We start from the raw sequence: 22,961 nt of genomic DNA, 5'->3' as shown, positions 1-22,961 counted from the left end.
ACGTGGGCAAGGAAACCTCCTTCTTATTACTACGTACCGTCCTCCCTCAGCTGATGAACAACACCTGGAAGAAACACTGAGGATGGCAAGGGCACAAAATGTACGCTGGGTGGGGGATTTCAATGTCCACCACCAAGATTAGCTCGGCAGCAGTACTACAGATCGAGTTGGTTGGGTTGATCGAGCAGGAAGGGTCACCAGACCCGAAACGTTAACTCTGATTTTTTCATCACAGATGCTGCAAGACCTGCTGAGCTTTTCCAGCAACTTCTGTTTCTGTTCCTGATTTACAGCATCCGCAGTTCTTTAGGTTTTTACCTGCTCAATGATGTCCAGTTTAGTTTCTGCCAGGGCCACTCAGCTCCTGACCTCATTACAACCTTGGACAAAAGAGCTGAATTTCAGAGGTGACGCGAGAGTAACAACCCTTGATATCAAGGCTGCATTCGACCGAGAGTGGCATCAAGGAGCCCTGGCAAAGCTGGAATCAATGGATATCAGGGGCAAACTCTCTGGTGGTTAGAGTCATACTTGACACACAGGAAGATGGTTGTGGTTGTTAGAGATCAGTCATCTCAGTTCCTGGACATTTCTTCAAGAGTTCCCTTTGGTAGTGTCCTAGGTCCAACCATCTTCAGCTGCTTCATCAACAACCTTGCCTCCATCATAAGATCAGAGTGGGGATATTCACCGATGATTGTACAATGTTCAGCACCAATCGTGACTCCTCAGACACTGAAGCAGTCCCTGTCCAAATACACCAAGACCTGGACAATATCCAGGCCTTCGTTGATAAGTAGCAAATTACATTCATGCCACACAAATGCCAGGCTATGACCATCACCAATAAGAGACAATCTAACTACCACCGCTTGACATTCAATGGTGTTACCATCACTGAATGCTCCACTATCAATATCCTGGGAGTTATCATTGATAAGAAACTCAACTGGACTCACCATATAAACACAGTGGCTACAGGAGCAGGTCAGAGGCTAGGAATACTGTGGCAAATAACTCACCTCCTGACTCCTGAAAGCTGTCCACCATCTACAAGGCACAAGTCAGGAGTGTGATGGAACACACCCCACTTCCCTGGATTATGCAGCCCCAAAAACACTCAAGAAGCTTGACACAATTCAGGACAAAGCAGCCCCCTTGGTTGACACCGCATCTGCTTCCTCTGTCACCGATGCTCAGTAGCAGCAATGTGTACTAACTACAAGATGCAGTGCAGAAATTCACCAAAGATCCTCAGACAGCACCTTCCAAATCCATGACCACTTCCATCTAGAAGGACAAGAGCAGCAGATATGTGGAAACACCACCACCTTCAATTTCCCCTCCAAGCCACTCACCATCCTGACTTGGAAATATATTGCTGTTCCTTCACTGTCACTGGGTCAAAGTTCTGGAATTCCCTCTCTAATGGCGTTGTGGGTCAACCCAGAGCAGGTGGACTGCAGTGCTTCAAGAATTCAGCTCACTACCACCTTCTCAAGGGCAACTAGGGATGGGCAATAAATGCTGGCCAGCCAGCAATGCCCACATCCCACACAATGAATATTTCTGTGGAATTCAGCCAGATTAGAGCTTGTGACTTGCCTTCAGTTATGCAAATGTGATTTTTTTTTTTTTTTTATAATCAACTAAACTAAAACTGAGCTCTAAAACTGTTAGTAGTGGTCCAAGAAGCTTTTTTATATGCTTGAGGAAAACGAAATGCTAATTGTGTTAGTCTATCACTTTTGATGTGTCTGCCAAATGGCACTCTCCTGTACAGTTTAGATTTGTCATTTGCTTTGTAATTGCATTGTAGTTGGATGAAAACCAAATAGATTTTACAAAAAAAGTGACAAAATAAGTCTTGCAGCTTAGTTTACATCAAAGAAATGTAAGTATTTGTGTCGTGAGAAATATGTATGTATATTTTATTTCTCTGCCTGCATAGTATTTTATTGAAAAGAAAACCTACAGTATTACCTAAAAGGCTAATAATTTGCAAGGTCCATGAATCCAAAGATGAGTGTGTCCTAGTTTTATTTTAAACAAAGTAATACTTTAAAAAAGTGCTTTATTTTACAAAATGGAATCAAATGAGTGCTATAATGTTAGAAGAGACTTTTATAAAAGCAATCTGAACTCAGAAGGTAGATGTAGCTACCTGTATAATGGAAACAGCTCAGAATGTCTTGACACGATTGGAGTGCACATGCTGCAGGGTTTTTTTTTTGTTTATGGGATGTGAACTCTCTTGGCAAGACTGGCATTTACTGCCCATTCATAATTGCCGTTTAGAAGGTTTGGTGAGCTGCTGGTATGAACAGCTGCAGTCTTTGTGATGTAGGTACACTTACAATTTTGTTTGGGGAAAAAAAAACCCAGAGAACTGTGGAAGCTGGAAATCAGAAACAAAATCAGAAATTGCTGAAAAAAACCCCAGCAGGTCTGGCAGTATCTGGTGGAGAAAACATTTTGTGTCCACTGACCCTTCTACAGAACAGGAGTTTGGGAGACATGCCAGTGACAATCAAGGAACAGCAATGTATTTCTGATTCAGGATTGTGTGTACCATGAAAAAGGCCATACAGGTAGTAGTTATTCTAGCTGGTACAAGCCGCTGTTTTTGAAAGCCCTGTGGAAGGGTTTCATAGAATCCTAGAATGCCTACAGTGTGGAAACAGGCCTTTTGGCCCAACAAGTCCACACCAACCCTCAGAGCATCCCACCCAGACCCATCCCCCTATAACCCACCTAATCTACACATTCCTGAACACTATGGGCAATTTAGCATGGCCAATCCACCTAATCTGCATATCTTTAGATCATGGGAGGAAACCAGAGCACCCGGAGGAAACCCATAAGACACAGGGAGAACATGGTAAATTGTGTGTAAATTACCACAAATTACCTTTAATTCGGTGATTTATTAAGAAATCTTACAGACAATCACAGACTGAAACAATTATTTAAGCTTTTTTGTATGTGGCAACCAAAATAAAACCTGTCAACTAAGAAAGTTAAGCCTCACAACCCTGAGTAATGATGAAATTTAGCTACCAACCAATTAATTTAGATTCCAACCAACAGATTCTATCTCTGGATGTGCAGGGTTTGATCCTCGTGCATTGTGGTTCTCTGGAGTTCTGCTGCTGAAGAATCTTGAAGTTGAATTCTTATAGGATTGTCTATTTTATTACATTTGTGATGTGACATTATTTATGACACTTCTGAAGTCACCAAATCTGTAGCTTGCTTTCTTACCAGGAGTAGCTTCTCTGTTCTTTGTTACATTTGGTGTTAGGTGTCTGTTTGAAACACAGCCTTTCCTGCCATCAACCTCTTAAATTCTTCTGCTGGCAATCTTAATTGCCCATTTATCACAAGGCAACTTCCCAGGAAACAGTTTGCTTATGTTGCTTCGACTGGTTTTCCCCAGGGATGGTAAATTGCTTTCAATTCATTGTCCCTTTATCTCAGGAAACAGTTAATCCCAGAAGAATTATTGCTGATTTTTTAAAAATCCATGAATAGTTATTAAAGTTCTGAAGTTTACATTATCACATCATGCATGTTTTGAACGATGCACATTGTAACCACTATCTGCTGTGGTAACATTTGAACAAAAGTATGAGCAGAAGTAGACCAATCAGCAGCTTGAGCCTGCTCTGCCATTTGGTATGATCAAGACCGTCTTTGGGTTTAACCCCATTTTTTTCACCTATCCACTCAGTGTCTGATCGAGGGACCTGACATTAGAAGGAGGAGCCTACAGAGAGCCCTTGCTGCCAGCCCACTGATCAAGTGAACTCCACCTGAAATCCCTCCAACCATTACTCGACTGTATTTGGGTCTAGGACCTCTGGTGTCCTGTTTTACAACAGCTCATTATTTTTATGGCACTGCTAAGCTAAAGAGCTGGCAGCCTCAGATTAACTGGCAGCACTTATTTGGATGGAGCTGCAAACTAGAGACTTAATTCTAGAAAAGGACCTGCTGCTGACCTCTCCATTGCATGACTGCCTTGTGGTTTGGTGGGCCTTCCCTAACATCGGCAAAATGCGTGTCTCATTGGCTGTCTAGCCAACTGGTGAGCCCCCATCACTTCCACAAGATCCCGCACATGATGTGAGGCATTTATTAATCACCGGCTCTTTAAACTTGAAAAGAAAGCTGTTGGCTGTAGTTTTAGAAAAACTTTTTTTTGAAAAAAGGACTGCTTTGATTGACAGGCCATCTAGGATGTGTTAGCTAAAAAAGACCACCTGTTCCACTTTCAAAAGTTAATAATTCCTAAGAGATTTTATTATAGCTGGTGTCATTATGAATGCATGACTGAGTTTCAGAAGCTGAAGGTACTCTAGTTCACACTTTGATCATTTCAAGAGGCTGTTCATGTATTTGATGTCCTTGTGGGTGCTGAAAAGTTTGTTTTTAAAGTAGATCAAACACAACGCCAGTGAGCATAAAAGCTTCTAAAACCGCTGGGAGACATAGAACATAGAACAGTACAGCACGGTACAGGCCCTTCGGCCCACAATGTTGCGCCGAATCTTTACCCTAAACCTAAGGTCTATCTAACCTCCACTCCTACCGTATACTATCATCCACATGCCTATCTAGTAGCTGCTTAAATGCCCCTAATGAGGCCGACTCCAGTACCCTCTCCGGCAATGCATTCCACACCCCTACCACTCTCTGAGTAAAGAACCTACCTCTGACGTCTCCCCTATGTCTACCTCCACTCACTTTGAAACTGTGCCCCCTCGTAATAGTTACCTCCACCCTAGGAAAAAGTCTCTGGCTGTCCACTCTACCTATACCTCTGATCATTTTGTACACCAGCAGTGTGTACTATCTACAAGATACACTGCAGAAATTCACCAAGGTTCCTTAGACAGCATCATCCAAACCCATGACCACTTCCATCTAAAAAGACAACGGTACCACCACCTGCAAACTCCCCTCCAAGCCACTCACCATCCTGATTTGGAAATGTATCGCTGTTCCTCCAATAGTATCAGTGGAATGCCCTCCATAATGGCATCGTGGGTCAACCAGCAGGTGGGCTACAGCCATTCATGATGGTGGCTCAGTGATTAGCAGTGCTGCCTCACAGTACCAGGGTCCTGGGTTCAATCCCAGCCTCAGCTGACCGTCCGTGTAGAGCCCGCACACACACACTGCCCCCCCCGCCCCCCATCTGCGCAGATTTCCTCCCACAGTCCAAAGACGTGCAGGCTAGGCAGAATAGCCACGCCAAACTGTCCATAGTGTTCAGGGATGTGTAGGCTAGGTGAGTTTTGTTCAGAGAATGAAGACAGTCTTTTTAAGTAGCATCACCCACTCCAGTGGCCATCTAAGAACTGCTTCCAGGGTTGGCTGACCTGGCTCTAAGCTGCACCTGCCTTCCCTGAGTGAAAATTTATTAATTCAAGCTATACCTCTCTCAGTCAACTATTTTAGTTAACCTCATCATTAGACACCTTTCTTATGCTGGTGTCTAATCTGTCTTTGTTTTAAATGGATCTGCTCTTCACTGGCTAGGCTGGCATTTATTGCCCATCCCTGCAGCCCTTTGGGTGTAGGTAGACCCACAATGCTGCTAGGGAATTAGTTCCAGGATCTTGACCCAGTGAAGGGACGGCAATATAGTTCTGAGTCAGGATGAAGTGTGACTTGGAGGAGAACTTGCAGGTGGTGGTGTTCTCAGGTACTTGCTGCCCTTCCTCATTTGCTGTTCTGTTTCCAAAGTATCTCCTTTCTTGTGTGGTCTCACCAAAGCCCGATACAATTTTAGTAGAAAGGGAGTGAAAGTGTACTGTGGTGTGTTCAGTGCCAGTCAAGTTGGCTGTTTTATTGTGGATAGTGTAAAGTCTTTTGAGTGTTATTGAAGTTGCATTCATCCAAGTAAGCAGATATATTATTCACATCACTGCTTTGTGATTTTTAGATGGTGAACAGGCAATGGGAGCCAGTTGAGTAACTTGGTGCAAATTCCCTGCTATTGTAGCCACAGTATTTATCTAACTGGGCCAGTTGAGTTTCCAGTCAGTCTTTATCCCCAAGCATTTTGATTCTGGAGATTTTATGCCATTGAATATGTTAGGGTGCAGATACCTTCTCCTTAACCTGTTCAGGGATGTTATTATACACCTCTGAAGCAGATGGGATTGAACCCAGGCTTCCTGGCTCAAAGGTAGGCCACAGTTGGAGTGTCTGGATCATTGTTGAGCATGAGGCTTAAAATCACTTTTTTAATATCCTCACGCTTTGTCCTGAAGGGGTTGACATATAAATCATTTTCCTTTAGAGTCAAGCTTCTTTTACTTTTATTTTAAAATTATAACATGGAATTCACATCATCCTGAGTAACTACAGGGAAGTGTTTTTCCACTGTTTTATTTCTGGAATTTGGGTAATGCCAACAAAAGGAGTATTTGTTGCCAGTTCCTTAATTCCCTTGACATAGTCATGGTAAGTTGCTTTCTTGAATTCAAGTGGCTCGCTAGGCCAGTTCAGAGGACAGCTAAGAATCAACTATATTGCAGAAGGTTTGGAGTCACATATGGCCAAACTGGATAAGGACATCATATTTTCTTAAAGGACATAACTGATTCAGATGCATTTTTACAGTATCTCGTGGTTCCACTGTTATAATTTCTGATACTCGCTTTTTTATTTTAGATTTACTTAACTAATTGCATTTAAATTCCAAACTGCCTTGGTGGGATTTGTAGTCCTGCCTCCAGATCTCCATAACTAGTCCAGTAACAACTATTATGTTACCTGTTCTCATGAGAACCAAAACATTTGTGAGTACAATGTGCTTTTCATCCAAAGTATAATATCTATTTAGAAAAGGAACTTCTCTAACAGACTGCTGAATGAAGGTGCTGTCCTTATGCTTTAAACTGAGCCGTTTTGGTGTACTGTGCCGTATGAAATAATATGCAGAATTAAATCCTATTTACTGCAATTTATTTTACCTACTGCTCCAGGGTATGAAATAATTATTTTATATAACAGCTGCACTCAGTTTCAGTTGACTACTATCTCATATTAATATAGGCACACTCCACCTGGAACATCATGTGCTTAATATTAATCCCCAGTCTCTTTTAACAGAGACAGAAGTGTCATTGATTTACGTGCTTTTGCTGGATTGATTGTACCCATTAACATTAGCTCTCGGTTGTCATCTGGAGTTTCTTTATAACAAACGATGACTGCCATTATTTTCTTAAACTAAATTTTTTGATCCATTAAAAAAAATCTATTATAATGAACAATTACTGTCTAAAAGTAGAACAGCTGTTTTGTGAAATTGTGTAAGTCTTATGAAAAAATTAATGAAATTAACCTTGTCTACTCTGAGATATGACCTTAATTTCTCTTTTGGCAGAGGTTATTTAGCATTTTTATTGCATTGAACACTAATATTGGTGAAATAAGTTGATATTATTACTTAAGTCTAAATACTAATATATCGTGTTGCACTTCTTATTTGCCAGGTGAAGAATCTACTGCCACAAATAAATGTTAAACAGCATAGTCTCTTTCATGAATGAGAGAGACACTGTAAGCCATGAGTGTAGTTCAAATGTGGGTTATACAGGCCTCCTTTGTGAATGGAATAACCATGCATTAGGCAGTGTAGCTATATAACGTATGGACTGGAATTTCATATTCATTTATTGAAGATGTTTAAAGACTGTTCTTTTAGAAGTGATCTATCATGAAATGGAGTCTCAAATTGCTTATGAATATGTGAAAACGTGTGGAGATATTTTCTTGAGAAGGAGACAAAATATCACCTACATATTTCAGTTGGTGGGAATTTGCTGAATTGGATCCAAAGGATAGAAAAGATTGTTGTGTCCAGTGTCTTATAGGGTGAGGTTCAGAAGCATGAATGAATATGCTTGAAGAAAATGGCAAAAGGAACTTGGTTAATTTAGGATATCTGGTCAGCATAGACGTGTTGGACAGAAGGTTCTGTTTCTGTGCTGTACAACTCTATGACTCTGAAAAGACAGAATGCATCCATTGATTAAATTAAATATAAGGAGAAGCTCATCAGAGTGCTGGTGCTATTGTTACTGCTGATGTTAAGAACAAGCACGCAACTTATTTTAACTCAGAGAAATAGTTCAGGTTAGGTTACCTTCTGTACTCAACAAATTTTATAACTATCAGATAATATTTTCATTCATTATTATAATATTTTTAAATCTACGGTAATGATAATTGTAAAACTAAAAGGCTGTACCTGTCAGACATTCTAATTTCATTTACTGAAGTGCATACTTAATTCTAGAAAATATTTACCGTAAATTCCAACATATAAGGCAATTCCAAATTTTTGCTCCAGAAATCATGTTTATGCATGTACTCGGCATATAAATTCATGGCCTTTCCCTCTACCTCCTTTCAACCATGAAATATGCTACTTGTGTCAGTAATCAGCCTCAATTGTTCAACCAGAAACCTTATTGGTAATTTATAGCTATGTGCACGTGATCAAACAGGTGATATGGGCTGTGTTGCAAAGAATCGTTGAGTTTAAGATTACCACCACACAGCATAATTTAGGTGGCAAATGACAGAGATGATGACCACCTACACCCATACTGGCAATTCACTTCAATATTCAGCCTATAAGTTTATCCCTATTTTTACACGGATTTTTAGGCTTCAAAGATTGATTTATACACTGACATCTACATGAAATAGATTCCTAAAAATAAATGGAACATCATAACATTGGCAGTTTATTATCATGTATACTAAGTTGTGATCTTGAATTATGTGATTTGAACATTAATGAAAGAGCTCCCATTAGGGAGCAAAATATGTTGTGTTTCTTTCATTATCCATATTTTTCTGAAGAAAAGAATCTCAAATACTCACAATTTAACTCGTATTTTTTCATTTCTTCCAACACCTTTAAGCAATGAAGCCTCCCTTGTTCATTTGGTGGATGCATTGAGTCCAATTTCCTTACAAAAACATAATTTGCACATCAAGGAAGGAAATGGAAAACTAAGAAAAAACAGCACAATGCACGGCAGAAAACATCAAAATCTTGCTAAGGCTGGAACAGCTCCAACAGACAGTGGGGATTCAGATGAAGAACTCGAAGAAAGCAGAATGTTGGAGGATGTTTTCTTCATTTAAGAAAAAGGGTAGAACATTCTCACTGACATGAGTGAACTATCATGATCTTTTCAATTCTTTTAATAAAGCTATGCAGTGTTGAAGAATGCTTCAGCGGCTGATTGATGTGCACCATCCAAAAGCCCCTCTTTAACCTTTAATGCTTTGGAGCATTGTGGCAAAGTGTGCTTTATTGGGTTAATACAAAATGTAAAGTGATTAGCAAGCTACATTGGGATTCATTAAAACTGATAGCTACAGTATACTTCCGGCAATGTTTCTGTGGCTTATTATTTTCGAAGGTTTAAAAAATTAATTGCCTTAACTAATCTTTCTGTTGCTATTTTTATATTTGCTGGAAAAGTGTTTGTCACATTCACTACATATAATACTCGTATCAAGAATACATGTAATGACAATCAACTTATTGCAAAAAAACTGAGAAATTATCCGGCAAGTTGTTATTGAGATGTGAGTTGCTGCTGAGCATCACTCATAGGTTCTGTAGTGTCAATCAGTTTTGTCTTAAAAGTCTAGTATAAAATGTGAAACTGCAGTTGATTAAGTATATTCTGTCATCATATACTGCTACAGTTCTCTAGACTGCGAATATGTGATGTAGAATTGTGATTCTTGACAGAGTGCTCTTTTTCTGAGTTAATGTTTGAAGATTTGTAGGCATTGTGGAATGTCCAGGCATAAACCATTGTTTGAAACATAATTCTGCATATCATATTTATAACTAAGAAGATAACCAGAGTCTGTAACCAAAACTAAGACTGGTTATTTCAATGTCTACAATCTAAAACTAACTTCTTTTTAAAATAATTTTTGTTCCTCAATCTAAGTTAAGGATTTAGATGGTACACTTCTTATTTGTTCACCTCCAGTCAGTATAACTCAATTAAATGCAACTTCTGTCACTCTGTTTCAGAAATGTGCTTCAGCTATTTCTGCATTGAACTACTTTGACCTATGATCTTTAATTGACGATCGGTCATCCTTTGGCTTCTGAGAAGGCATTAATTAAGAGCAGTTTTGTATTTTGGGCTATTGGGAACTAGGAATTAGACGGAAGCTCCCCACATTCATTTTACAGTTTGTTTGCTTATAGCAACAGAGATCTCTTCTGAGTTAGGGCTGGAGTTGAAAGATGAAGTTTTAACTCTGCCTGATTTGATTGCTCAAAATTAGTTGGAATTATTGAGTTATACAGGTAAAAATACTTGCATCACTCAACTCAAAAATTGGTACCTGTCTTTAAAGCAGTAAACATGCTGACCTATGTTTCCAAGAGTAGTTTAAGTATCAAATACCTCATTTATACCCCCTCTGAGAAAGATCAATATCTAAAATAAAATGGTATTCTAAAGTTAATAAGCACACAGTAGTATAAGGACCATTTTTAACACTGACCAATAGCAATGCTGAACAACTGACTGGAAGTCAGAATATCAGCCACTGAGAGTAAGTAAATGATGACAAAAGATGGTGCTGTAAATTGAATGTTTATCAGCCAAGATCAATTGAATGTAATTGTTATATTACTGCAGGCCAGCTGACACCACATGAATTCTTGCAATAGTTAATATTTTAATTTAATGATGTTAAATGTTTTAAGATTGTACAGTGTATAGAACATTAATTTAAATGTCAAAATTCAAAAGTATCTTCACCAGTTATAAGTTACTGTATTAAATAATTTTTGTTTACTGACGTTGACTTTGAATATAACTATTAATTTGATACAACACAAATGTGACAATTATGAACAGTAACAACACAGTTTCAGTCCAGAATAAAATCTGTACTTAAGAGAGATTGTTCTATTTGGTTTTTCTGGTCACAGTATTGTTTAAAAATAGATTCATGCAATGTTGGATGATACTAAAAGAAGGAAATGAAACCTTGGATTTATTTGATGTCTTTTTTGTCACTGAGATATACTTCGCAAACAATGAGTTGGTTTCAAATTTAGCTACTTGTTGCATTGGCAAATGTGGCAGCCAAATTTTACTCAAAGTCCTCAAGATAACAATGAGATAACTAACTATTTAATTTTTAGAGATGTTATTTGAAGGATTCTGGGAAAGTATCACCTTGTGTACTTCTACATCCACCTTCAAAGCAGGTGGGTTTAACATTATATCCACTTAATTACACGCCTGATAATTCTGCATAAGTGTCTGCTAGTTAAGTGCTCAAGTTCTTGGAATGGAGCTTGAATACATGACCATCTGACTCCGGCAATAGTGTTACTTGTGAACAAGCTATCACTTAGTGCACTTAAATCTTGCCCTTTGAATAATAAAATACCTGATATGTATGTGGCATGACAGTTAACCAATTGTGCAGTGTGGCTTGCTCCTTGAATATCGTTGCTGCACAAAAGATCCTGAATATAGTGGTTATCCCAGCGAATCTTAATAATAACTGATAATTGACTATGACAAATCATTCATCCCAAATCCGAGCCGGAAGAGTCTCTTCTTGCTGACATCTTCAGATTTCTCTGGACTTTAATGTTTCAATAGTTGGGACCACAGTGACATTTATATGGTAAGACTTTAACAAATTAATAATTTGTTATTATGAGGTTGACATAAATGTCCCATGTATCCATAAAGCAACATTGTATCCGAAAGCTAAATATGGCATTGAATACTAGATTTTTAAGTGTTTGTTTTATTAATGCATACTCAATTTATTTCAGAGGTAGATAGATCAACTTGCTTACTTTTGTAGGTTTCAAACTTTTTGTTTTGTGGGTGGTGTCTTGGCTATTTGAACTACCAATGGGAAGAAAAAAACATGTTTTCCTTAACTGCTTTATTGTCTTTTAATAAAGCATTCTGAAGTGTTACTGGACATTGTAATCACCCTTCTGTCTAATATTATCCTATAACAAGTTCAATACAACTAAGTATTTAAATCACTTCCATCAGATTGCATATGGCCATCAAAATGCTGTTTGTACTTTCTGAAAATGTGCAGGATAATTTGATCTAAACAGACTACATTTGTCACTAATAAAAATGCAAGTATAAAATGGCTTCCAATGTTAAATTTTACTTTTTGTTTATTGGCTGTACTTTTAAATTATTCTGAATTTTGTTTCTAGTATTTTGTAAAGGCCATTGTACATAATGTTAATCAGTCTTGAAGCAAAAGCAATATTGTATTTCTGAAAATGAGCTTGCAGCAATAAAGGCATTAGTATAATTCGGAAATTTCCGTTCCTTAGTGGTAATCTAAAATGGGTGTATGATGGAACTCAGCTCATATAGTGTTATAACTCAGTCTGTGCCTCAGTTAATGAAAATTGACTATAGATAACATCTTTTATAAAAGCAATACTGCATCCCTATTGAGACAGATGACGGAAGTGAATCTTTCCTTCTACACCAAAACACTTACAAAATGGAAAATAACTGACTGAATTACAGTGATTCCAAGATTGAAAGTATACATCATCTAACTGGTGATTATCCATGGTAATGCCTCTCGTAATCATAGTCCACTTTCCATTCAACTAGCACTCTGTTCTCCTCCAGTATAAATGTTGTTTTTCCTTTACATTGGTATTCTTGCAAATTGTCCTGTTGAGACCAAGACAAAAAGCTTTAACAAAATTTTTTTTTTTCGGAAATATCTTAAATTGCTGTACCTAGGATTGAAAGGATGATAACACATACGTAGAGCATAGCCATGCTAGCTCAGCTTTACCAGTGGCCATGCTCTAAACATTTGGTACTTTGTGGATTTAATTTTTATTTTAGTTTCAGACTACTCTTTATAAATTATTTTTTTCTAAACTGAATATATTTTAATTTGTATCAGAGATAGTAGGAACTGCAGATGCTGGAGAATCTGAGATAACAAGGTGTAGAGCTGGATGAACACAGCAGGCCAAGCAGCATCATAGGAGCAGGAAAGCTGATGTTTCGGGCCTAGACCCTTTCTTCAGAAAATGGATTTGAAATGGAAATTTGAAATTTGAAATGGAAATGAAAATTCTTCTGTTTCATTGCAAAGAGAAAGCCTATCTGGATTTAAACAGCTATAGACCAATAACACATTATTGTTAGTCACCTGTTTCTAAAAGAAAAATTGCAGATGCTGGAAAACAGAAACACAAACAGAAATTGCTACAGAAACTCAGCAGGTCTGGCAGCATCTGTGGAGGGAAAACAGAGTTGACGTTTTGGGTCCAGTGACCCTTCTTCAGAACTGTTCCTGTTTGTGTAGTCACTTGTTTTACACAGATTAGACAATCAATACCTAATAGAATTGAATCCAAAATATTTCAGTTTAAGAATTTAATTAAAGTAACCTATCATTGGATGGAAGTATAAAAATAAAAATATAAAGCATGGTGCTCAGCACATTACCATAATACAGCCTTCAAAAATGTACATTTATTGAAATAAATTTACACATGCAACAATGCTATGTTGTACTAGATGATTTATACCAATCAAAAATCTAATGCTTCACTAAGGAATATTTTAAATAAAATAGGAAAGAAAATTAGAGATGCCCCAGTATAAGCGCTTGGCTGTTGCACAGAAAAATGCATTTGTCCCTGCATGTTTGTGCTGGCTGTCTGTAGTACAGTTCACCTCTTGCCACTTTATGGCCTTTTCCTTGTTCTGCAAATATTTCTGTTGTGTAGTGTCTCACGATCAGTATGTCAGTGTGCCTTTAAGAGACATGCTCGTGAAATCATTGCTGTAACATTGATGTGACCTGAGAGTATAAAGGTTCCATGTTCCATCTTAGCTCTGTTTGGAAGCATGGTGCTCTGTTGTAACCTAACAACTTAATACTAGCCCAGACATGTGCCTGAGCGATGTAATGTTTGTACATAATATTTAGTTGTAATAAATGTTGGATTCCTCAATGCTAGAATGTTCATGCCTAATTTCTTATGTTACAGGACATAAGCATTACTGCATCAAGAGGAGGTAAATTCTCACCAATTTTCCCTTCAGATATGATCGCATTTTCTTTTGAAAGTTACATTTTTTTTTTTACAATCTGGAGTTATTCATTTAGCGTGGTAAATTGTACTTGCCACTCAGCTATTTAAGGAAGGTGAGAGAAAAAACTTGGAAATCATGGACGAGTTAGTATAGCAAGGGCAGCAGATGCATGAGAGCACAATCTACAAGTTCTTCTTCAAGCACTCACCTTCCTAACTTGACAGTATATCACTGCTGTTTCACTATCTCTGGTTCAAAATCCTGGAATTCCCTTCTTGGCAGCATTGTGGATGTTACTAGCCTCCATAGGCTGTGGCATTTCAAGAAGGCAGCTCACCAGCACCTTGGAATGCCCATGGGTACCCACATGGGCCCCAGTTATGCCTGTCTCTTTGTGGGGTACGTGGAACATTCCTTGTTTAAGTCCTATTCTGGCCTCAACCCACAACTCTTTCTCCCATATATTGACGATATTATCAGTGCTGCTTCCCTCTCTCATCCGGAATTGGTTTATCAATTTCGCTTCTAATTTCCACCCCACTCTCACCTTCACCTCGTCCATCTCTGACTCCTCCCTTCCCTCCCTCAACATCTCAGTTTCTATTTCTGGGGATAGGCTGGTCACCAATATCCACTACAAACCGACCAACTCTCTCAGTTACCTTGACTATACATCGTCGCACCCTGCTTCCTGTAAAGACTCTATTCCATTCTCCCAGTTCTTCCATCTCTGCATCTGTTCTGATGATTTCAACTTCAGCTGTGGGCCTCTGAAATGTCCATCTTCTTTCTCAAACAAGGATTCCCCAGCAATGTAGTTGACAGGGCCCTCAGCCGTGTCCGACCCACCTCCCACACCAGCCTAATCCCCTCTCTTCCCTCCCACAACAGTTATTGGGTCTCCCTTGTCCTTAACAACCATCCCACCAGCATCCACATCCAGAGGATCATTAGTTGCCATTTCCATCACCTATAGCAAGATGCCACCGCCAGACATGTATTCACCTCGCCTCCCTTGTTCCGCAAGGACTGTTCTCTCCGGGACACCTTGGTCCACTCTGCCTTTACTCCAAGCAACCCCCCACATCTCCATGGCACCTTCCCCTGTAACTGCAGAAGATGTAACACCTGCCCATTTAGTCTTTTCCCTTCTCAGTATCCAAGGGTCCAAACACACCTTCCAGGTGAAGCAGTGCTTTACCTGCACTTCACACAATCTACTGCATTCACTGTTCAAAACATGGTCTCCTCTACATTGAGGAAACGAAGCATAGACTGTGTGACCGCTTTGCAGAATACTTATGTTCTGTCTGCAAAAAAGACCCTGAGCTTCCAGTGGCCTGCCACTTCAACACACCACCCTGTTCCCTGGTCAACATCTCTATCTCAGGCTTGCTGCAGTGCTCCAGTGAACCTCAGAGCAACCTGGAAGAACAACACCTAATTTACTGCTTGGGAACTCTATAGCATCCTGGACTCCATATCGAATTCAATAATTTTGGCGATTGAGGCATCTTCTCCTGTGCGCTTACCCCAGCCCCACACACCAGGCCTTGTTATAACATGGTCTGCTATTGCACACACTACCCATTGTTAGCCACTAATAGTCCACATTAGCAGCAGTTCATTCTCCTAGGCTGACTGTTATCCATTCCTTTTACTGTCCAACTATTCTCTGTCTTTGGACTGCATCTCCATCTATCATTTACTCCTTAACCCCTCCCTCCACCCTATCTTCTGCATTAAAATCAACATTTTCCGAGCTACCATCAGTTCTTAAGAAGGGTCACTGGACCCAAAACATTAATTCCAATTTATCTCCACAGATGCTGCCAGACCTGCTGAGATTTTCTGGCAATTTTTGTTTTTAACACCACCATCTTGAGTGCAATTAGAGATTGAAAATAAATTGTGGCCTAGTCAGTGACGTCCAAATCCCACGAACAAGTAATAAAATATTTTGTTGGAAAATAATTTGTGATCTTCAATTAAAGATGGTGATTGACTATCTTAATTTTTCAGCCGATCCATGAACTAGCATGGTTTCATAAAGGCAATGTCATGTCTGTTAGCTTGATTGAGTTTTTGTAATTGAAGTCGTGAACGTAGCAATATTTATGGATTTTAGTTATAAGCACTTCTAGAAGATATTTAATTAGGCCTGTCATAAAGAGACTGTTAGCCAAGCTTGAAGCTTGTGAAAGTGAATAATTATTTATTTGGTTAGAAAGTAGCTGATCAGCAGGAGAACATCAGGAGAGTGGCGATAATCAACTGGTACTTTAATTGGCAGGATCTGACATGCTTGGCTGAATGTTGTTTTCTCCCCCCTTGGCATTCAATGGCATTGCCATCACTGAATCTCCCACTATCATCATCCTGGTGATTCGTGAAGGCAGCACACAAATGGACAATAAATGCTGGCCCAGCTAGCAATGCTCACATCAATGAGTGAATATTAAAAAAAAGTCTGAATAGCACTATTTTTTTGTGAGGTTCCCCACTGCAAGACTTAGCAAGTTTTCTCACCCTATCTTACCAAACTCATTGCATAAATTGACTTCCCTGCAGCATAGAACATAGAACATTACAGCGCAGTACAGGCCCTTTGGCCCTCGATGTTGCGCCGACCTGTGAAACCAATCTGAAGCCCATCTAACCTAAACTATTCCATTATCATCCATATGTTTATCCAATGACCATTTAAATGCCCTTAAAGTGGGCGAGTCTACTATTTTTGCAGGCAGGGCATTCCATGCCCTTACAACTCTGAGTAAAGAACCTACCTCTGACATCTGTCCTATATCTATCACCCCTCAATTTAAAGCTATGTCCCCTCGTGCTAGCCATCACCATCTGAGGAATGGCATCTCTCTCACCTGATTGCTGCTCCGCCTTACCATGTGCCATCCCCAGAGTAATTCCCTGATCAGCAGGTATGTGCAAAAACACTAGTATCCTTGCCTGCACCATCTTTGAAAGACCACTGTGCATCTGGACAAACTTTGGCAAACTGGCATCGGCCCTCATCAGCATTATAATGGCACAACAGCCTCAACGCCACACCGGTTACACACAATTCCTTGCATAAACCATCCCCTTTTACCCTAGTCAGTGTCTAACCAACATGCCACACACGTTGTGAAGAAAGGTCACTAGACCTAATATGTTAACTCTGATTTCTTTCTACAGATGTTGCCAAGCCTGCTGAGCTTTTACAGTAATTTCTGTTTTCGTTTCTGGTTTCCAGCATCCGCAGTTCTCTCAGTTTTTTGCCACACACTTTACCTGGCCTGAACTATATCCTGTAGAAACAACTTCTAAATCAACACTACTCGATCCCTAATGTCCATTGTAGACTCACGGCTTGTCATTGTCTAGTCGGGGAACATCACATATAGGCAAACAATCAGACAAATACAAACATAAATGTGAACTTTTATTTACATAGAGGAAAAGGAAACAAAAATGAAACCAGCAGAGGCTGAACATTGCCCCACAATGTCAGTCAGCTTTGGGGATCATGACTAAGCCATCTAACAGTCAACTATTGTCTGCTCAGAGACTCAGGTCTCTTTTATTGGAAGTAGGTGTCAGTGAGGTTCTGTCTGGGTTGTAGCACCTGAAACAGTTGAGCTGTGTCCTATACAATGTCAGCCTCTTCCTCCCCAGTATCCTCATCCTCTACCTTGGAAGACCATTCCCATTCCCCAGTTCATCTGCATTCAGGAAAATTATTCCAAAAGTGTGTCGCACAGCAGACCAGGATGATGCAGCACATTCTGTCTGGATTTGATTGAATTATTTAAACCTTACTTTTACACTGTTTACTCTAAATGGAAATGTACAAAATAGAAATCCCTCAAACTTACCACTTATCAGCTTCCTCTTCTGTGGCTTTAAATTCTTAACTTTCTCTTGCTAGTTTAGCAACTTCCATTTTTAGAATTTACTGGAGTTGAAACATAGTCCTAGACAGCTGCAGCTCAATAACCAGTCAACTTATAACTTTTCTGTAATGTCACTATTGATCTGTTTCTGTGCTGCTGAATCAGGTTTTGGAGGCTCTGCACCATTTGCCTCTGTTCCCAAAAGTTTAGAGCTCATTTCTTGGGCTCACTTTGTGCTGCTTCACCTTCCTCCTCCCTGTATTTCTTTTGCAGGTCCAGAAGGTAAAGCCCCCACTATCCTTTGCACTGTTTCAGAAGCTGATTTCTTTGTTGTCTCTCTTGCACTCTTTTACATTTAAGATGGTCGTTGTGGTGCCAATCAAGTAGTCTACTTTGTCCTGGCTGATTTTGGGCTTCTGGAAACCATTCCATCATACCCCAACTTGTGCCTTGTAAATGATGAACAGGAAATGAGTTAATTGCCATTAATCCTAGCCTCTGACCTGCTCTTGTAAACAGTATTCATATGGCCAGTCCAGTTCAGTTTCTGGTCAATGGTAGCCTCCAGGTTGTTAATTAATGGGGATTCAGTGTCGTTAACTCTACAGAATATCATGGGGTGATGTTTAGTTTGTCTCTTATTGGAGATGGTTGTTGCCTGGCACGTGTCGTGTGACTGTTACTTGCCACTTATCAGCAGGTGATTGTCCTGTTCTTGCTGTATATTTATGAGAATTAAGAATGGGGGATTTTAGTTACAGTGTGCTATTGGGCCTTCCTCTCCATTGGGCCACCTATGAGCTAATACTACCCAGATGCTATTTTTGGAGGTATCGCATGTCAACACCAGATCTCATTTGGGATCATAGTGTGCCAACGTCATAGAGGATGATAGCTGTTCCTTCCCTGAAAGCTGTGGCTTGGCTATGTGACCATTTCCAAGGCCGATCCTTTTATAAGAGTTGATGTACAGGTGCCAGGACGGAGGCCAGGTTACCTATGAACTTTTCATAATAATTTACCAGCCCAAGGAAAGACCTAAGCTCCAGTAAAGACGTGGGAGCTGGGGCACCTTTGATTGCCCTCACTTTATCATCAATGGGTATAACCTGGTCTTGTCAGCTCTGTAGTCCAAGCAGGTCTTGGGGTGCCGAGAAAACATATTTTTCCCTTCTATGGTATACGCCTGTCTGGGAGAAATGTCTAAGGATTATGTCCAAGTTCTTCTTATTGGTCTTCGCTGTTATTAGCACACCATATTGATAAATGGCGACCTGGGATAGACCTTGTGAAATGTTCTCCACCATCCGATGAAAAATTGCACAGGCTGATGATACCCCAAATGGCAGACTCGCAAATCAATGCAAACCTTTGAGTATAATTGTAACACACTTCTGGGAATCCTGATCTAACAACAATTGCAAGTACGCATGGCTCATGTCCGGCTTTGTGAAGGAGAGCCTCCCCCTGCCAGCTTTGCTTATAAATCCTCTATATGAGTGATTGGGTATTTATCCAGCTCCGAAAAGCAGTTTACCGTTTGTTTACAATCCCCACAAAGGCAAACTGATTCATCGGGCTTCACAATTGATACGACCGGTGCTGTTCATTCTGCAAACTGGACTGGTTTGATGATTCCGTCGTTTGCTAGCCTTCTGATTTCTGCCTCTACTTTTGCCCGTAAGGTGGCTTGCCATCAGCTGCAGCAATGGCAGAGTGGGGACTCCTGGCTCTGGTAGGCTCACAGCATGGACTTTTGCAGAGGTGGGTTGTTGACTGTGGCGATATCAGTGCTTGGAGCGGGGTCCTTGCAGAAGTCGTGTTTGGGACCCTGGCCAATGAAGAAGAATTTGATTTTCTTTTTATTCTTTTGTACCTCAAAATGGTGCTGGATTGTAGCAACAGAAAACTTTTCACTGTATTTCCCCAGACATGTGTGACAATAAATTATTCATTCACTCATTCAAATGGCACTGGGTGGGCCTTGCGGAATTGTGGAATTGCTTCCTGGCCAACATGTAAGGTGGTCTTTGCTCCTTTGATAGTCCCTAGACATTCCTGAAAAACTTCTGGGTATTTAGTTGGGACTTTACTCAGGCGGCCATTTTCTAATTGAAAAATGTTGAACCAATCTAGGTCAAGCTTTCTCAACCAATTTCGCCCCATTGGGCCTGAGCCTTTTACTACAAGCAGTGGTAACTGAACCAGCTGGTTCTCAGAGCAGAACCAAAGTTGTATACTTAATTTGTAAAGGTTTCCTGGTATATGTTATCAGTCTAACTGAGGCCTTGCACAAACTTAAGTGTTAGAATCCAGAGCGAATTTTCTTAAAGATCGATTCTGCGATCACCGAAGTGGCTGTACAGGTATCGACCTCCTGCTGACTATTTAACCGGATGTTTATTTTGACTGAATCCGATTTGAATGTTGCTAAGCAATTTAACTGTTGCTAACCAGATGTGGGTGGACTTTCCAGGGTGTGCCCTCTCATGCCCTATGAGTTTTCTTACCAATTTAGGTCTCGTGGGACTCTGTCGAGTCTGCTTACCAGCAGCAACTCAAATTTTAGCCATTTGGCTGAGGTTTGGCTTTGTTTTGGGGTTTTGCTGCGGGCTGACCTAGAGTCCCTCTTTTTTTCCTATTCATTTGTGAGATGTGGTCATCACTGGCTGGCCAGCATTTCTTGCCCGTCCCTAGTTGCCCTTGAGGAGGTGGTGGTGGTGGTGAGCAGCCTTCTTGAACTGCTGTAGTCCACCTGCTGTGCATTGACCCACAATACCATCAGGGAGGGAATTCCAGGACTTTGACCCAGCGACGATGAAGGAACAGCTGTATATTTCCAAGTCAGGTTGGTGAGTGGCTTGGAGGGGAAATTGGAGGTGTTGGTGTACCCATATGTCTGCTGCCCTTGTCCTTCTAGATGGAAGTGGTCGTGGGTTTGGAAGGTGCTGTCTGAGGATCTTCGGTGAATTTCCGTAGTGCATCTTATAGATAGACCGCTGATACTGAGCATCAGTGGTGGAGGGAGTGAATGCTTGTGGATGTAGTGTCAATCAAGCGGGCTGCTTTGTACTGGATGGTGTCAAGCTTCTGGAGTGTTGTTGGGGCTGCACTCATCCAGGCAAGTGGGGAGTATTCCATCACACTCCTGATTTGTGTCTTGTTGATGGTGGACAGGCTTTGAGGAGTCAAACAGGGAGTTACTCACCGCAGTATTCCTAACTTCTGACCTGGTCTTGTAGCCACTATGTTTATGTGGTGAGCCCAGTCAGTTTCTGGTCAATGGTAACCCCCAGGAGGTTGATAGTGGGGAAGTCAGTGATGGCAACGCCATTGAATGTCAAGAGGTGGTGGTTAGATTTTTTTTTATTGGTGGTGGTCATAGCCTGGCATTTGTGTGGCGCAAATGTCACTTGCCACTTGTCAGCCCAAGCCTGGATATTGTCCAGATCTTGTTGCATTTTATCGCAGACTGCTTCAATATCTGAGGAGTCGTGAATGTGCAATTGTCAGCACCAATCATTGATGAATATCCCCACTTCTGACCTGATGAGGCCATAGATGAAGCAGCTGAAAATGGTTGGGCCGAGGACACTAACCTGAGGGACTCCTGCAGAGACGTCCTGGAGTTGAGATGATTTACCTCAGCCACGACCATCTTCCTATGTGTCAGGTATGACTCCAACCACCGGAGAGTTTACTCCCAGATACCCAGTGATTCCAGTTTTGCTAGGGCTCCTTGATGCCACACTCGGTTGAATGCAGCCTTGATGTCAAGGGCTGTCACTCTCACCTCACCTCTGGAATTCAGCTCTTTTTGAACCAAGGCTGTAATGAGATCAGGAGCTGAGTGGCCCTGGCAGAACCCAAACTGGGCGTCACCGCGCAGGTTATTGCTGAGCAGGTGCTGCTTGATAGCACTGTTGATGACACCTTCCATCACTTTACTGATGATCGAGAGGAGACTGATGGGGCGGTAATTGGCCAGGTTGGATTTGTCCTGCTTTTTGTATACAGGACATACTTGGGCAATTTTCTATATTGTCAGGTAGATACCAGTATTGTAGCTGCACTGGAACAGCTTGGCTAGGGGAGCAGCGAGCTCTGGAGCACAAGTCTTCAGTACTATTGCCAGAATGTTGTCAGGGCCTGTAGACCTTGCCATATCCAGTGTCTCCAACCGTTTCTTGATCTCACTTGGAGTGAATAGAATTGGCTGAAGACTGGTATCTGTAGTCTAGGGTACCACTGGAGGAGGCCGAGATGGATCATCCACTCGGCACTTTTGCCTGAAGATTGCTGCAAATGCTTCAGCCTTATCTTTTGCACTGATTGCTGGGCTCTTCCATCATTGAGGATGGGGATATTTGTGGAGCCTCCTCCTCCAACGAGTTGTTTAATTGTCCACCACCATTCACGACTGGACATGGCAGGACTGCAGAGCTTTGATCTGATCTTTTGTTTGTGGGATCTCTTAGCTCTGTCTATCACTTGCTGCTTAAATTGTTTGGCATGCAAGTAGTCCTGTTTGGTGGCTTCACCAGGTTGACACCTCATCTTCAGGTATGCCTGGTGCTGCTCCTGGCATGCCCTCCTGCAGTCTCCATTAAACCAGGGTTGATCCCCTGGCTTGATGGTAATGGTTGAGTGGGGGATATGCTGAGCCACGAATTTACAGATTCTGCTGGAGTACAATTCTGCTGCTGTTGATGGCCCACAGTGCCTAATGGATGCCCAGTCTTGAGATGCTAGATCTGTTTGAAGTCTGTCCCATTTAGCACTGTGACAGTGCCACACAACACGATGGAGGTTGTTCTCAATGCCACCCTCAGTGCTTCCTCTAAGTGTTGCTGAACATTGAGGAGTACTGATTCATCAGCTGAGGGAGGATGGTACATGGTAATCAGCAGGCTTCCTTGCCCAAGTT

The 22,961-nt window shown here is 40.9% G+C and overlaps 1 protein-coding gene across 1 annotated transcript in view; it reads left to right on the top strand.

The window, feature by feature from the left end:
- The window catches only part of kiaa1328 (KIAA1328 ortholog), a 148,836-nt gene extending 134,769 nt beyond the window's left edge, over positions 1-14,067 (top strand). Inside the window, exon 11 of the mRNA XM_048599212.1 lies at positions 8,955-14,067. Within this exon, the coding sequence (XP_048455169.1) occupies positions 8,955-9,180 (226 nt within the window). The 3' untranslated portion in view covers positions 9,181-14,067. The remainder of the gene's footprint in view (positions 1-8,954) is intronic.
- Positions 14,068-22,961: the final 8,894 nt, after the last annotated feature.

The sequence above is a fragment of the Rhincodon typus genome, chromosome 1, assembly GCF_021869965.1.
Source record: "Rhincodon typus isolate 14 chromosome 1, sRhiTyp1.1, whole genome shotgun sequence".
NCBI lineage: Eukaryota > Metazoa > Chordata > Chondrichthyes > Orectolobiformes > Rhincodontidae > Rhincodon > Rhincodon typus.
This window is presented reverse-complemented; position numbering and strand designations above follow the sequence as displayed.